The following is an 18,193-nucleotide window of genomic DNA, read 5'->3' as shown; positions in this document are numbered from 1 at the left end:
GGTGACACTGGAAAGGATGTTGCCTTTCCTAAGTAGGTATCCCGACCGGGCGGCCGCTGAATTGTTAGAAGCAGGGTTCAGGGAGGGTTTTTCGCATTCCGAGCACAATGCGGGAGATCCCGCCAGTGTCGGATAATTTGAGGTCGGCGCTGCTTCATCTGGGGGTGGTGACTGCAAAAATAGCTAAGGAAGTGGCTCTGGGGCAGATGGCGGGCCCATTTGCGGCCCCACCACTCCCGGGTTTGATAGTTTCCCCGTTGGGAGTGGTTCCTAAAAAAGAGACGGGGCAGTTTCGGATGATCCATCATCTGTCTTACCCCAAAGGCATTTCAGTGAATGATGGTATCGATCCGCAAATCTGTGCGGTAACCTATACATCATTCGATGCGGCTATCACATGGGTTAGGAAGTACGGTAAAGGGGCGCTCATGGCAAAGGCCGACGTGGAATCGGCTTTTCGGTTGTTGCCGGTGCATCCTCAAAGTTGTCGTTTGTTAGGGTGTTGGTGGCAGGGGTCTTATTTTGTTGACCGCTGCCTACCGATGGGTTGTTCAATTTCTTGTGCCCTGTTTGAGGCCTTTAGTTCGTTTTTTGAGTGGGCGGTTAGGGAGGTGGCGGGAATCAATTCGGTCATCCATTATTTGGATGACTTCCTGCGCATTGGTCCACTGGCCTCGCGATGTTGTGGGGTTTTACTAGGGACGGTTCAGCACTTGGCTGAACGCTTTGGAATCCCATTGGCGGCCGAAAAAATGGAGGGACCTGCCTCGGAGTTGGTCTTTTTGGGAATCACCATTGATTGGTGGCCATGGAATGCAGGTTGCCGGAGGATAGATTGGTGGCCCTCCGGAGGGAGGTGGGCATGGCCATCGGAAAAGGAAAGCTTAGGTTGAGGGAGTTGCAATTCCTGTTAGGCCAATTGAATTTTTCCTGCCGGATTATCCCTATGGGTCGCATATTTTGCGGAAAAATGGCGGCGGCCACGGCGGGGGTGCGAGTTCCCAATCATTACGTGCGCCTGAGCAAGGAGCTGCGAGCTGATTTACGGATTTGGGATAAGTTCCTAGAATCCTTCAATGGTCACTCGCTCTGGCAGACGGGGCCGGTCAGCAACGCTGACTTGGTCTTGTTCACAGACGCGGCGGGGTCTGTGGGATATGGTGCATATTGTCAAGGGAGGTGGAGCGCAGAACCGTAGCCGGAGGCATGGCACGCAGCAGGTTTGTTGAAGAATTTGGTTCAGCTGGAATTATTCCCCATTGTTTTGGCCGTGGAAATCTGAGGGGATGTGCTGAGGAACAAAAAGGTGCGATTTAATTGTGATAACATGGGGGTGGTAGCGGCTATCAACAATGTCACGGCTTCTTCTCCCCCAGTTATCCGGTTGTTGCGTTATCTAGTGCTGAGTTGCCTTAGGTTGAATGCTTTTGTGTATGCTGTGCACATTCCTGGGGTGGATAACAAGTTGGTGGATGCTCTATCTCGTTTCCAGTGGGAAGAGTTTCGCACGTTGGCGCCAGAGGCGGCCAGCAGAGGGGAACTGTGTCCACCGGAACTTTGGACAGTTGTGCTGGAGTCGCCGCAGGATTAGTACTACAGTCGCTCAGCGCTGGAACCTGGAAGGTGTATGAGAAGGTTTGGCTGGAATGGTTTTTGTTAGTGGATGAGGTAGGCGAGTCAGTGGACTCCGAAAATTTGCAGGAGTGGTTGCTTTATTTTATTTGCAGTAATTACGTAAACGGCATGTCGGGGGCGGCTATTGGCAGGAAGATGGCGGCCCTGGCATTTTTGTTCCAGTTGGAGGGTCGACAGGATTGTACTAAGTCATTTGTAGTGCGGTGAGCACTGCGGGGTTACCGCAGGGGGAGTGTTAGGAAGGATTCCAGACGCCCGGTGTCTTTTGAGGTGCTGGGCATTATTTTGGTGCACCTAGCAAAGGTATGTTCATCTTATTTTGAGCAGGTGCTTTTTAGGGCGGCGTTTCTGCTGGCCTTTTTTGGAGCCTTTAGAATCGGGGAATTGGTATCACCTGTGAAGCAAGTGGGGGGGGGCTGCAATTGGGTGATGTGCGATACAGTGGGTCGTCTGTGCAGCTTAGGATCAGGCGGTCAAAAACGGATCAGCTAGGCAAAGGGGTGACCGTGGAGTTGTTCAGGTGCCAGGACGTAGCATACTGTCCGGTGGCGGCTTTGGAGCATTTTCTGGGACTGCGGCCTCGCGGGGAGCGGGCATTGCTGGTACACTTGGATGGTACCTGCCTGTCCAGGTTTCAATTTACAGCGGTTCTTTGTAAATGTTTGAAAGCCGGGGGATTGAATCCGGGGGATTATGCGGCCCATTCATCTCGGTGGGGGCTCCCGCCGTAGGCTATAAAAAGGATTGGGAGATGGGAATCTGCCAGGTATTTGTTATATGTTCGCCCACATCTGTTATAATCTGTGGGTGCATGGATAATATTTAATGTTTGAGATTTGTTCTATGGCTGGGTCGTTTTTTTTTCTCTTTGTTGTGTCATTACAGATAACCCCCAATGTCTCATCTGGATTATGGGACATTCATATGTTTTCTGGGGGGCAAAGCGGGCAGATGTCAGGCCGGATGGGAGGCAACTCAGGGTGGATAGGGCTGAGGGCATGGTCAGGTGGATTGGGGTGCCTGGGATGATGTGGCACAGGGTGGTCCCTAAGGTTCACCGTTTTGCACGGTTGGACCAGCCTCCTGACATTTTGGTTCTTCACGTGGGGGGCAACGACCTGTGCATTAGACCTATGCGCCAGGTTATTAAGGACATCAAGTGGGATTTTCTTTGGCTACACACTTCCTTCCTGAGCGTGCTACTGGTATGGTCGGACATTGTTGCCCGATTGGCCTGGAGAGGGGCAAGGTCTATTGAGAAGCTGAATAAGACCCGTATTAAGGTCAATAGAGAGGTGAGGAGGTTCTTTGCCTGTAATGGTGGGGTGGTGGTGCGACATTTGGAATTGGAGGTCGACACATGGAGATACCTGATGGGGGATGGGGTACATCTCAACTCGGTGGGCATTGATCTCTGGGCATTAGGATTGGAGGAAGGTATTCACAGAGCGCTGCTGGTGTGGAGGTGGGCACGAGTGTAAGGGGTATTGATTAAATGGTGGGACCCATTTCAGGTGTGGAGTCCTCCCGGTGGTCTGGTTGAAGTATAGACTACCGGGTAACAAAATTTGGTGGGTTCTGTGGTCAGTTAGTGGTCCCCAAGGCAATTTCTGGCGGCTGGGGACAGATACTAACTTAAAGGTATTACAGACCAAAAAAGTTTGAAGATGGGGTCGACAGGGACCGGCAACAAAAGGTATTGGGATTGGAGCTGGAAAAGTTTGTTGTAAATAAAGTTTTTGGTTTTATTGAGTTTTTGGTTATTTATTGTTAATAAAGGCCGAACAGGCCGTTTACAACCAGCAGGTCTCAGTGTCATTATTAATAAGTGTAAAGTTGGGAAACATGTTTGTTTGGGATAGTAAGGTATCTGACTGCCCTAGTCAAGTTGTTGCATTTGAAGTTAGTTTGTATTGCAATTATCTGAAGAGGGGTTTCCACCATCCCTAAGTTTCATTTGTTATGTCTTGTTTTCAGTTTGATGTGTATTATAGTTACATAGTTACATAGTTAGTAAGGTTGAATAAAGATACCAGTCCATCCAGTTCAACCTGAGTGAGTGTCTACAATTGTCCCTATCCCTGTACATTGCACACTCACATCACATGTCCCTACCCCTATCACATGTCCCTACGTCCCTATTATATGTGACGTTACATATCACAGAGACTGGTATTGTGGTAATATTGAAGTTTAATGAGATTTCCATACATTACAGGTTCCACTATTATTGTTAAATTATTGATTAGTAAGCTAGTGCTGCACTTTTTTTTTTTTTTTGTGGTGTGGGAACACGTAACATTGCTTAGCGGCAGGCCTTTCACTGACACTTTTTTTTTATTTTACCTCCAGTAGTTTATTGTAAATAGTAGTGTGGTGATTACCTATTATATGAAAGATCAGCATGTACTAATAAACATCAACGGATTTCAGTTGTACCCAACCAGCCCCCCCTCCCCCCCATGTGCCTGGCTGCTCATCTCCTCATCCCTACACTCAGTGCTCTGATGGGCACTGATTAGCAGCACTGATGGACACTGGCACCGATTGGCAGCACTGATGGGCACTGATTGCCACTGATAGGTGGCACTGATTGGCAGCAAAGATGGGCACTAATAGCTGCCCCCCGACTGACACTGACAAGTGGCAATAATTGGCAGCACTGACATCCACTGATAGGCTGCACAGATGTTTATCTCTGATTGACACTGATTGGCAGCACTGATATGTACTGATAGGAACTGATTAGTGGCACTGTTAGGCAGAAATGATTGCCACTGATTGGCAGCAATGATGGGCACTGATTTGTAGCAATGATAGGCTGCACTGTTGGGCACTGCTTGGCACTGATAGGTGGCATGGATTGGCAGCATTAAGGGACACTGATTAGCACTGATGGGCACTAATATGCTGCACTGATTGGCAGCATTGATGGGCACTAATTGGTGGCACTGATAGGCAGCACTGATTGGCATGGATAGACAGCACTGACTTGCTGCACTGATAGGCAACACTGATTGGCACTAACATGTGGCACTGATGGGCTTTAATTAGCAGCACTTATGGGCACTGATTGACAGCAATGATGGACACTGATTGGCAGCATTGATTGGCACTGATAGGCAGCATCAACTGGCACTGATAGGTAGCCCTGAATGTCAGTATTGATTGGCACTGATAGGCATCAGTGATTGGCATTGATTGGCAGCATTGGTTGGCACTGATAGGCAGCATTGGTTGGCACCTGATTGGCCGCATTGGTTGGCACTGGTTGACACTGATAACCAGCATTGATTGGCACTGATAGGCAACATTGATTTGCACCGATAGACAGCATTGGTTGGCGCTGGTTGGCACAGATTGGCAGCATTGGTTGGCACTGAGTGGCAACATTGGTTGAAACTGATAGGCAGCATTGGTTGGCACTGGTTGGCACTAGTAGCATTGGTTGGCACTGATAGGCAGCATTGGTTGGCACTGGTTGGCACTGATAGGCAGCATTGGTTTGCACTGATAGGCAGCATTGATTTGCATTGATAGGCAGCATTGGTTGGCACTGATAGGCAGTATTGGTTGGCTGTGACCATTCACCCTGTTACCAGTGAGGCTCCATAACTCTAAAAGTGTTAAACCCTTGTGATAGATTGAAAAAAGTCTGATTTTCACTGGTTAAGGAGCTAAGGAACAGTGGCAAATTGAAAGAGGGTACAAATACCCTGAAATTTGACGGCACTAGAGGAAGTTTACATTCGAGAAAGGATATGAATATTGATCGATCAATTTGCAAATCTTCTTGAAACAATAGGTGTGACTATAGGGCAATCGTTCTTCTCTTCTCTCACTTTTTGTGGCACAGACATTCCCCACTGAATCTTTTGATGGGTCTAGGGGATCATTTGGAACCAAGATCACTTTAAAAGGTGGTAATATATTAAGTAACAAGGTCCTACAAAATCTCCAGAAGAAGCCACGCTGTGGTGAAGCACGTAGAGGCAATCACACTTTTGTACATTGACCAAAGGGTTGATATGGCCTGAATTTTATAAATTGTTTTATACTATCTATGCAATAAAAATTCTATATCTTTTTTAAATTTGATTTTGATCGATTTTTTTGAACCTTAAAACTATTTTTTTTGCGCTACATTAATTGAATAAGCTGCACTAAAAATTATATAGATTGTAGTGTATACTAAAACTATGTAAAATTAATCAAATTAATATAATTAAGACATGGCTATGCTATACAAACAAAATTTAAATGACCTCGTGCATAGGGATGGCCTTGCGGTTCGCCCGGCTGTCGGTTTGCGTTGAATTTTGCGTGTTCGCGATTCGCCCGATTGGTGGACTATTGCCGCTGTTCGCCAGGCGGACATATGTGTTTACAGTGTGAAAGAACTTTGACCCATAATGACACATCCATCATGGGGTACAGGACAGCCAATTGAGACATTTCAGCACATGGACAATTGGACATTCCCCCTACCTTATAAATAGACCTGATCTGGTGGCCATTTTACATTCTGTCTTATGTCAGTGTAGGGAGAGGTTGCTGTGTGGAGCAGGGAAAGACTGTAGTGACACCAATCGCTAGCTATTAGGTCAACAAAAGTCCTTTTAAGGACCGGTATAGGTGTAGTACAATATATAGGGTTCAGTGCATGGCTGTGCTGGTGATTGCCACAGCCTGTCTTTTGTCAGTGTAGGGACAGGACACTGTGTGGAGCAGGGACAGTCAGTTTAATCACTAGCTAGCTATTACTACTAGGTCCACAAATGTCCTTTTAAGGACTGGTATAGGTGTACAATATATAGGGTGCTGGTGCATTGCTGTGCTGCAGATTACTGCTCGTTTCTGCAGCTGTCTTTTATCAGTGTAGGGACTGAGGGACAGTCTGCAAATCACTAGCTACTAGGTCCACAAAGGCCCTTGTAAGGACTGGTATAGGTGTACAATATATAGGGTTGTGGTGCACTGCTGCTGACTGCTACCCTATTCTGCAGCAGTCTTTTATCAGTGTAGGGACTGAGGGACATTCTGCAAATCACTAGCTACTAGGTCCACAAAGGTCCTTGTAAGGACTGGTATAGGTGTATAATATATAGGGTGCTGGTACATTGCTGTGCTGCAGATTACTGCTCGTTTCTGCAGCAGTCCTTTATCAGTGTAGGGACTGAGGGACAGTCTGCAAATCACTAGCTACTAGGTCCACAAAGGTCCTTGTAAGGACTGGTATAGGTGTACAATATATAGGGTTCTGGTACATTGCTGTGCTGCAGATTACTGCTCGTTTCTGCAGCTGTCTATTATCAGTGTAGGGACTGAGGGACAGTCTGCAAATCACTAGCTACTAGGTCCACAAAGGTCCTTGTAAGGACTGGTATAGGTGTACAATATATAGGGTGCTGATGCACTGCTGTGCTGCAGATTACTGCTCGTTTCTGCAGCAGTCTTTTATCAGTGTAGGGACTGAGGGACAGTCTGCAAATCACTAGCTACTAGGTCCAAAAAGGTCCTTGTAAGGACTGGTATAGGTGTACAATACATAGGGTTGTGGTGCATTGCTGCTGACTGCTGCCCTATTCTGCAGCAGTCTTTTATCAGTGTAGGGACTGAGGGACAGTCTGCAAATCACTAGGTCCACAAAGGTCCTTGTAAGGACTGGTATAGGTGTACAATATATAGGGTGCTGGTGCACTGCTGCTGACTGCTACCCTATTCTGCATCAGTCTTTTATCAGTGTAGGGACTGAGGGACAGTCTGCAAATCACTAGCTACTACAGGGGTGGCCAACCAGACAAAGACCAAGAGCCACATCATACGCATGGGCACACATGAACATCACCCCATCCCTTCCTCATACACACATACGTTTGCTCAGCTGGATTTATTGTAAATGTCACACACTGTTTTAACACTACAAAGACCACAGGCCAGTCATTTTCAACAATGAACACTGTGTGCACTCTCACACAGACAAACTCTGTTTAACCAAATCCATAACAAGAATAATAGAACAATTTACAAAACATTTTTCCTTTTATTATGCGCATTATATGTGTTATTTAGTGGGACTTCTGGCAATCCTTGTCTTGAACAATCCTGTTCAAATCTGGCTTGTACTCCGTTGTTGTAACTCGAAGCAATTCTTTCACATGGGTGTCGGTCAGAACAGACCGATGCTTCGATTTCACGTGTTTCAGGGTGGAAAACACAGACTCGCAGACATATGTTGACCCAAACATTGACAGTATCTTAAGTGCAGCTCGTTTGACATTGGGGTATTTTTCCATTGGCACAAGTTTCCAAAACTCAATGGTCCCTTCCTTTAAAGCAGGTTTCAGTTTGTCCTCTTCACGAAGATCAATCATCTCCATCTCAGCCGCACCCTCATCTATGACTAGCGGGGCTTTCAAACAGTCCGTCTCAGCGTTAAATGGGTCGACAAGGAACGTAATCTGTGGCCTTTTCAGTTGTAGATCACGGAACCGGGCCACAAAGCTTTCGTGCAGCTTTTCAACCAGTGTTGCATATCTGGCTCTTTGCTTGTTCAGGACGGCGCTGGTGACCTGCCCGCTGGCTTTTAGTAGAGTGGGAAAATGTGTTAAATCTCCCTTTTGAATATGCGCCTTGAACAAATTCAGTTTGTTGACAAATGCAAACACACTTTGCACCAGATCAGGCAGCATTTTTAACTTACCCTGCAAGGTCAGGTTCAGTTTGTCCAAGTGACACAGCATGTCAACCAAAAAGGCCAGATCCATAACCCACTCGAGGTCCGAGAGCTGTGGATAGTCCTTGTTCTTCTCTTCCATGAACAGTTTCACAGCATCCAAAAGCTGGAAGAAGCGAGAGAGTACCTGGCCTTTTGACAGCCACCTTACAGTGCAGTGTTGCAGCAGGTCACCTGGAAGCCCTTGGTCCAGCTCAGCGATGAGATTCTTGAATTGCCGGTGGTGAAGCGCATGTGTACGGATGTAGTTGACGATTGCCATCACAGGCTTCATGACACTGTCCAAATTCAATGTTTTAGACACAAGTTGCTCGCTGTGTATGATGCAGTGGAAATTCCAAAACTCTGGAAATGTTTGGTCAGCTTTGCACAGCCCCACAAGCCCATTCACAGATCCAATCATGGCTGGCGCTCCATCTGTGGCTATTGCAGTTAGTTTCGCTATGGGCAGATTTGCTTTCACAAATGCATCCATCATTGTATCTTTCACATCTATGCCACGGGTTCTGTCTTTTAAAGGCATAATATCGAGGAGTTCCTCTTTGATCAAACAATCGTTTGACACAGACCGTACAAATATTGCCAATTGAGCCTTGTCTTGTATGTCACAACTCTCATCCAATGCGACACTAAAATACTCACAAGCTTGAAGATCAGAGTGCAACTTTGACTGAATAGACGTGTTAATGCCTGATATTCTGTGCTCAACAGTGTGGCGGGACAGTTGGAGGTCTGATACCATTCGTTTTAGTTTGTCGTTTTCAGGAGACAAGATTTCAACAATGTCACAGAGGCATTTTTTAATGAACTCCCCTTCATTGTATGGCTTTTTGGCCCGTGCAATGTTCCAAGCCAGTTGATACGATGCAAGCGTTACAGTCTCTGTGTGCTTTGTAAGTTTTTTGAAAAACTTTTCCTGCTTTTCTGTCTGACTTTTCAAAGTAACCAACTTGTGCTTGCGAAGTTCAGTCCCTTTTGGAAATTCCTGGTCGATGTTAGCATGGAGTGAGCTGAAGTGGCGCTGAAGGTTTGAAGCTTTGAAATGCGACAAGGACACCTGACATATAAGGCAGAATGGCTTTCCATTACGTTCAACAAAAAAATATAAACTCTCCCACTCTGTTAAAAACGTCCTGTGTTCTTCTTCATATTTTCGTTTTGCTGTGCATTTTTTCCCTGCCATTTTGCTCTTACTGAAAAACTGCCAACGTGTGCATTTGACGTAAATACAGAGCAAGGGGGCGGGGTAGTGAGAGTGAGGGGTGAGCGGAGGTGTGTATGAGAGCGGATGGCGAACGGCAGAGTTCTGGCCGAAAAATTTGAAGCATGTTTTGCAATTCTGACGGACTTTCCGAATGAGCGGACTTGGCCACACACAATCACACCAAACTCCGACGGATTCGAACATGATGACGTACGACTCGACTCGAATAAGGAAGTTCATAGCCAGTAGCGTAAGTAACGTAAGAGCCGCACGGAACCGGGCAAAGAGCCGCATGCGGCTCGGGAGCCGCGGGTTGGCCACCCCTAGGTCCACAAAGGTCCTTTTAAGGACTGGTATAGGTGTACTATTTGGTGTGCAGTATATAGGTGTGTAATACACGTATAAAATACTTGCACATATAGAAAGCATAGTATAGTGCATTTCCACTGTGCAGCATTGTGACTGCTGAGCAGTTCTGCAGCGATACTACAAAGAATGACAAACGCAATAAAAAAAAGTATTATAACTGGTGTGATAGACCAGTGGCCCCCAAAAACGACAGATTGAAGTGGGGTGTTATATACCTTCTTCCACATACATACTGCACTGCTCTAGAGACTTTTGTCACAGGGTCATTAAAAAAATGACAGGCAGAGGAAGAGGCAGGCCCTTCTGTAGGAGTGGTAGGTGTAGGGCAGGAGCAACAGGCTTGAGCCAAAGTGGCAAATTGCAGAAGGTGCGTGCGATTACGTCAAAGGATGCACCAGACTTGGTTGAGTGGCTCACTCAGCCTTACTCTTCTGCACCCTCCTCATCCTCTTGATCTGCACCCTCTTCTTCACTCTCTGCTATATGCACCCCCAAAGACACTACCACCAACACCACCACCACCATATACCTTCAGCTTGAGTCACAGGAATTATTTTCCGATCCATATCAAGACATTTCCGATGCGCAGCCACTCTTGGCATTGGATCAGGAAGAGGAGGTAGCAACAACCGCCACTCAGCAGTCTGACGACAGTACCCAGATCAGCCCAAGGAGGAGGTTGGTCCCTGCTGTTGCTGCCTACTCCGAGATCTCTAATTATAGTGGTGGGGAAGGTTTTGTCGATGATGACGTGTCTAGTGATACCACGTGGGTGCCCACAAGAGAGGAAGAGGGGGGGAGTTCAGAGGGAGATATGGACCAGCAGATAGGGAGGAGAAGCAGGAAGAACTTAGATTGCACAGAAGGGACAAAGCAGACTGCTAATGTATCAGGAGCGAGGCATCAAATATGTACGGTCACATCTGGCGCTCCCAGGACGCCGGCACATGGCTCCGCAGTGTGGGCTTTTTTTAACGTGTCCGCTGCTGACAATAGTGTTGCCATCTGCAATCTTTGCAGTCAGCGCATAAGTCGCGGTAAGCCCAACATTCACCTAGGGACGACTGCCTTAAGAAGGCACATGGGCTGCCATCACCGAGCCCAGTGGGAGCAACGGAACACACAAAGCCCTCCAGGCTCTCACCATCCAGCCTCGACTTCTACTTCTCCTTCTCCTCTCAATTGTCCTCCACTCCACCTTCCATCATGCCAAGCTCATGTTTTTCTGGAAAAAGGCAGGCTTCCATGGGCCAAATGTTCGAGCGTAAAAAAATTATGACGCCGGATAACCCTCTTGCCATTGACAGGTCTCATCCCGATCCAGCATCAGGGAACGCCTAGACCGACAGGTGTCCTACTACATCGGGTTAACGGCCGATGTGGACGCTCTGACGAGTGATGAACCCCTGGACTACTAGGTGGGCAGGCTTGACCTCTGGCCAGAGCTTGCCCAATTTGCAATGGAACTGTTGGCTTGCCCCTCATCCAGTGTCCTGTCCGAAAGGACGTTCATTGCAGCAGGGGGGATCGTGACCAATAAGCGCACTCACCTAGCTCACAACAGTGTTGACTACCTCACATTTCTAAAAATGAAGTGCTCTCTATCACGGTGCTGGTGTCAGTGCTCCATATCACGGTGCTGGTGTCAGTGCTCTATATCCCGGTGCTGGTGTCAGTGCTCTATATCACGGTGTTGGTGTCAGTGCTCTCTATCACGGGGCTGGTGTCAGTGCTCTATATCACGTTGCTGGTGTCAGTGCACTCTATCATGGTGCTGGTGTCAGTGCTCTCTATCTCGGTGCTGGTATCAGTGTTCTCTATCATGGTGTTGGTGTCAGTGCTCTATATCACGGTGCTGGTGTCAGTGCTCTCTATCACGGTGCTGGTGTCAGTGCTCTATATCACGGTGCTGGTGTCAGTGCACTCTATCACGGTGCTGGTGTCAGTGCTCTATATCACGGTGCTGGTGTCAGTGCTCTATATCACGGTGGTGGGGTCAGTGCTCTCTATCTCGGTGCTGGTGTCAGTGCTCTCTTTACAGTGCTGGTGTCAGTGCTCTATATCACGGTGCTGGTGTCAGTGCACTCTATCACGGTGCTGGTGCCAGTGCTCTCTATCACGGTGCTGGTGCCAGTGCTCTATATCACGGTGCTGGTGTCAGTGCTCTATATCACGGTGCTGGTGTCAGTGCACTCTATCACGGTGCTGGTGTTAGTGCACTCTATCACGGTGCTGGTGTCAGTGTTCTATATCACGGTGCTGGTGTCAGTGCACTCTATCACGGTGCTGGTGTCAGTGATCTCTATCTCGGTGCTGGTGTCAGTGCTCTCTATCACGGTGCTGGTGTCAGTGCTCTATATCACGGTGCTGGTGTAAGTGCTCTATATCACGGTGCTGGTGTCAGTGCACTCTATCACGGTGATGGTGTCAGTGTTCTATATCATGGTGCTGGTGTCAGTGCTCTATATCACGGTGCTGGTGTCAGTGCTCTATATCATGGTGCTGGTGCCAGTGCACTTTATCACGGTGCCGATGTCAGTGCTCTATATCACGGTGCTGGTGCTGGTGTCAGTGCTCTCTATCACGGTGCTGGTGTTAGGGCTCTATATCACGGTTCTGGTGTCAGTGCACTCTATCACGGTGCTGGTGTCAGTGCTCTATATCACGGTGCTGGTGTCAGTGCTCCATATCACAGTGCTGGTGTCAGTGCTCCATATCACAGTGCTGGTGTCAGTGCAGTCTATCACGGTGCTGGTGTCAGTGCATTCTATCACGGTGCTGGTGTCAGTGCTCTATATCACGTTGCTGGTGTCAGTGCACTCTATCACGGTGCTGGTGTCAGTGCTCTATATCATGGTGCTGGTGCCAGTGCTCTATATCACGGTGCTGGTGTCAGTGCTCTATATCACGGTGCTGGTGTCAGTGCACTCTATCACGGTGCTGGTGTTAGTGCACTCTATCACGGTGCTGGTGTCAGTGTTCTATATCACGGTGCTGGTGTCAGTGCACTCTATCACGGTGCTGGTGTCAGTGATCTCTATCTCGATGCTGGTGTCAGTGCTCTCTATCACGGTGCTGGTGTCAGTGCTCTCTATCACGGTGCTGGTGTCAGTGCTCTATATCATGGTGCTGGTGTCAGTGCTCTCTATCACAGTGCTGGTGTAAGTGCTCTATATCATGGTGCTGGTGTCAGTGCTCTATATCACAGTGCTGGTATCAGTGCTCTATATCACGGTGCTGGCGCCCGTGCTCTATATCACGCTGCTGGTGTCAGTGCTCTCTATCTCGGTGCTGGTGTCAGTGCTCTCTATCACGGTGCTGGTGTCAGTGCACTCTATCACGGTGCTGGTGTCAGTGCTCTATATCACGGTGCTGGTGTCAGTGCTCTCTATCACAGTGCTGGTGATCATCTCCTGCACCCTTTTCATAGCCTACCCTGACCTTTCCTCTCCTCCATTGCCTTCATGCGCTCCTGAGTCCTGAATTGTCAAAATGTCACAGATAAAAAAAGAATGCTTGTTGTTGTCGATCCCAGATTCACTTCATACTTTTAGTATGTATTTAGTAAGTATTTTGTGGCTACAAATATGACCTGTAGGTTTTTAAGGTTTGCCTGCCATTGAAATCAATGGGGACTGCCGCAAACTTTGCGGTTTGCGAACTTTTGGCCGCGTTCACGGTTCGCGTTCGCAGGTTGGCGCTCGCGAAACGTCCCGTCGGAAGTTCGTCCATCTCTACTCGTGCATAACTGTGTTTAAAACCATAAACATAAACAAATAATATGTAGAAAAAGTGCTCCTGTGCAATATATAGTGTCCAAATATGTCGTAAATGACCATGCTGAAAATAAACAACACTACAGGGGATATGTGATTCAAATCATAAGACAAAGTGCTCATGTGCATATAAATCACATCCAAATTGCATCCAACTGCGTCTCTAGTAACATGATAAACGTCTTTGTAATTCAGGAACAATAAAATGTGTGATCCAAGACGTGCTGGGGTGTCTTCACTCAGGTGCCCCCCCTTAGGTAGTAAACGCTCACCTTGGAGCATGCAACTTTGCAATTAAGCTAAATCAAAGCACGCATGTGAACCACCTCTGGGCTCTTTAAAATGTCAGGCTCCTGGGTTCCTCAGCATAGTTATCCGGGATATGTGAAAGGAAAAACTCAATAGTGCAAAGACGTTTTAAACAATTTATTTCACTAAAGCAAAGATCCCCATCTGGGGTACTCACATTTATCAGGTGAGTCAGTGCACCATTCTATGATGAACATTTGCAGATTATACCAGGGTGGTATCGGGATGATACGAGCATCCTCCTTAGCTTACAAGATGTTTTGTCATGCCGCCCTGACCCCTCCCCAACTAGTGTCGCTACAGGGATATCGTATCTACTTCAGGGGGAAATATAATTAGACTTGTCAATCTTGAAATAATGTCGTGGCCATTTTGTTGGAGACCGAAGACACTCTACTTTTTTTGCCTATAGTTTCACTGCGTATAATACACAGGAACCGTTAGTTAGATACATTTGATCAAAGTCGCATGCTCCAAGATGAGCGTTTACTACCTAAGGGGGGGCACCTGAGTGAAGACACACCAGCACGTCTTGGATCACACTTTTTATTGTTCCTGAATTGCACAAACATTTATCACATTACTAGAGACGCAGTTGGATGTGATTTGGATGTGATTTATATGCACATGAGCACTTTGTCTTATGATTTGAATCACATATCCCCTGCAGTGTTGTTTATTTTCAGCGTGGTCATTTACGACATATTTGGAAATTATATATTGCACAGGAGCACTTTTTCTATATATTATTTGTTTATGTTTATAGTTTTAAAGAGGAAGTAAACCCTGATGGGTTTACTTCCTCTTTGATTCTCTGCAAAGGTAAAGCATAATGGACTACTATGCATCGCATAGTAGTGCATTATGTGTCACTTACCTGACACAGGAGCCAGCGAAGTCACCGATGTCCCCTGTAGTTTCGAGCGTCCATCTTCTTGGTGGGTCTCCGCGGGTCTCTCCCGCGCATGCACACAGGAGCCGACACTCGCGGCATATCGCCGCGATCTGCGGCATATCGCCGCGATCTGCGGCTTACCCAGTGCGCCTACAGTGCGCCTACGCGCCGCTTTCTAGGTTTAAGAAATATTCCTTGGACCTACAGGTAAGCCTTAATCTAGGCTTACCTGTAGGTCAAAGTGGTTTGTAAGGGTTTACAACCACTTTAAACACAGTTATGCACGAGGCACTTTAAATTAGTTTTGTGTGTATATCATATCCATTTATTACTTATATTAATTTGATTAATTTTACATAGTTTTAGTATACACTACAATCTATATAATTTTTAGCACAGCATATTCAATTAATGTATTTATTTTTGCATGATATATGTGACGTGTTCAACGCTAGCAGCTTTTAGATAATTTATTTATCTTTCACGATACACGTGACATGCTTAATACCATTATGCCGTGTACGCACGATTGGACTTTTAGACGGACTAGGTCAGACGGAATGAATCCATCAGATATTACGATCATGTATGGGCTCCAGAGGACTTTTTTTCCCCCCAAGAGTCCATGGACGTAGAAATAAAACATATTTCAAATCTTTCCGATGGACTTGAGTACGGTCTAGAAATCCTTTTGTCTGTATGGTAGTCCGATGGACGAAAACAGATGCTAGGGAAACTATTTTCTACTGGCTATGAACTTCCTTATTCTAGTCTGGTCGTATGTCATCACGATCTAATCCGTCGGACTTTGGTGTGCTTGTGTGTGGCCTAGTCCGTTTGTTCGGAAAGTCAGACGGAACTCTGCTGAAAGTCCATCGGGAAGATCGTCGGACCTAGTCTGTCAAAGTATGGTCGTGTGTACGCGGCATTAGTCTTTGGGTTATTTAAACCACTTTAAGCATCTAGACAGTGGTGGCTCACAGGATTTTTTTCTATATTTCCATTTTTTGCTCTTTGGGCATACACTTTTCTGTCATATTTAAAGGAGGTGGTGCATTTATTAGAATCTCCAACCTCTAATACCAATTTGATAAATTGGTTGGCACTGATAGGCAGCATTGGTTGGCACTGATAGGCAGCATTGGTTGGCACTGATAGGCAGCATTGGTTGGCACTGATTGGCAGCATTGATTTGCACTGACAGGGGAGAGGAGGAGTTTCACATGCAGCAGACAGACTTGCCAGAGCCACTCGGTGTGTAGAGCTGTCAGCTAATGTAACTACTTGCAGGGAGAAAGAGAAACTGTCACAACTCGTCCAAATGTCGGGGATGGGAGGGACCAAGCAGCTATCAGCACCAGACAATGATAGGGCAGCTTAAGAAAGGCAGCAGAGCCACATAGATGTAGCAACCCATCCCATTGGCTGGTATTTGACATCACCGCGGAATTTTGACAACTGGTCTCTCTCTCTCTCTCTCTGCATGCCGTGCCGTTATATGACAGTTCACACACTCAGCAACTCTGGTAAACCTCACAAACTGTTTCACAGGAAGCGGGGGCTACAATCACTCTTGAATGCAATATTTCCGGGGAAAGACCCTGTGCGCACGCCCATGGTGAACAGCAATTTTCAAGTCTTGCCACAGGTTCTCAATTGGATTTAGGTCTGGACTTTGGGCCATTCTAACACATGAATATGCTTTGATCCATTCCATTGTAGCTCTGGTTGTATGTTTAGGGTCATTGTCCTGCTGGAAGGTGAACATCTGCCCCAGTCTCAAGTTTTTTGCAGACTCTAATGCTGCGTACACACAATCGGATTATCTGGCGGACAATCCGCCTGTGTGTGTGCTAGTCCGCCGGACTTTATAAATGAACGGACTTGCCCACACACGGAGTAAAGTTCATTCATTTTGAAAGTGGCTCCAGGTAGACGGAACTAGCGAAGGATGTCAATGTTGCCACTTCCATCAGCGAGATTGACACCTTGCTAGGCCCGTCACCTGGTATGGATTTAAAGGGAAGCCCTATGCCGAAAAAACAGCATGGGGTCCCCCCACAGTCCATATCAGACCCTTACCTGAGCACGCAGCCTGGTCGGTCAGGAAAGAGGGTGGGGACGAGTGAGCCAGGCCACGTGCCCTCAACATGGGGGGGGGGTACTTTGGGGAAGGGGGGTTCCTGCGGCCCCCCCACCCAAAAGCACCTTGTCCCCATGTTGATGAGGACAAGGGCCTCTTCCCGACAATCCTGGCCGTTGGTTGTCAGAGTCTGTGGGCGGGGGGCTTCTCAGAATCTGGAAGCCCCCTTTAATAAGGGGGACCCCAGATTCCAGCCCCCTACCCTATGTGAATGAGTATGGGGTACATTGTACCCCTACCCATTCACCTGGGGAAAAAAAGATACAGAAATAAAACACAACACAGTTTTTTAAAATACTTTTAGACAGCTCTGGGGGTCTTCTCTTCTTCCGTCTTCGGGGGTCTTCTCATCAGACTCCTCCTCTTCTGCTCCTTTGCTAGCTCTTTTACTAGCGGAGGAACCCGACTTTCTTCTATGCCGCTGTTGCCGTCCGGAGGTCTTCTTCCGACTTCATGGGTCTTGTCCCGCTCTTCGGGGGTCTTTTCCCACTCTTCAGTTCTTCTTGCGGGGCCTCCGCTTTCTTCTTCCAGCTCTTTAACTAGAGGTGACCCGGTCTTCTGTCGCTGTTGCCGCCTTCTGCTTCTTCTTCTTCCTTCTTCAGATGTTGACACAACGCTCTCTCCGGCCGGGGGGTCACTGGGTGATGTCACATGCTGACCCCGCCCCTTATGTCACAGTCCCGGAGGATGCTGGGACTGTGATGTCATAAGAGGTGGGGTCACCATGTGACATAACCCGGTGACCCCGCCCCTTGTCCCTACATAAATCGCCGTACAACACATCACCAGCATTCTGGCCGGAGACAGTGTCGTGTTAACATCTGAAGAAGGAAGAAGAAGCAGAAGGCAGCGGCGACAGTGACAGAAGACCAGGCCAACGCTAGTTAAAGAGCTGGAAGAAAAAAGCAGAGGCCCGGCAAGAAGAACCAAAGACCCCCGAAGTCAGAAGAAGACCCCCGGACGAAGAAGAAAGCCGGGCTCCTCCACTAGTAAAAGAACTAGCAAAAGAGCAGAAGATAGCGGAGGAGTCCGGCGAGAAGACCCCCGGAGCTGTCGATCGGTTCTCCAAGATGGCTCATTTTGTTCCTCTTCCTGGTCTCTCTTCTGCCCCTGCCATGGTTAGCAT

At 47.5% G+C, this 18,193-nt stretch overlaps 2 protein-coding genes across 13 annotated transcripts in view; one reads left to right on the top strand and one right to left on the bottom strand.

The window, feature by feature from the left end:
* The window catches only part of CUNH10orf71 (chromosome unknown C10orf71 homolog), a 1,142,779-nt gene that overhangs the window by 67,840 nt on the left and 1,056,746 nt on the right, over positions 1–18,193 (top strand). The gene's annotated exons all lie outside the window — the stretch shown is intronic.
* Positions 7,704–8,894, bottom strand: LOC143929781 (general transcription factor II-I repeat domain-containing protein 2A-like). Its single transcript, XM_077453758.1, has one exon. It carries the CDS (start codon positions 8,892–8,894, stop codon positions 7,704–7,706), a length of 1,191 nt encoding a protein of 396 aa, XP_077309884.1.

This window comes from Lithobates pipiens, unplaced genomic scaffold (assembly GCF_037356315.1).
Source record: "Lithobates pipiens isolate NorthernLeopardFrog02 unplaced genomic scaffold, aLitPip1_a1.2 Scaffold_25, whole genome shotgun sequence".
NCBI lineage: Eukaryota > Metazoa > Chordata > Amphibia > Anura > Ranidae > Lithobates > Lithobates pipiens.
This window is presented reverse-complemented; position numbering and strand designations above follow the sequence as displayed.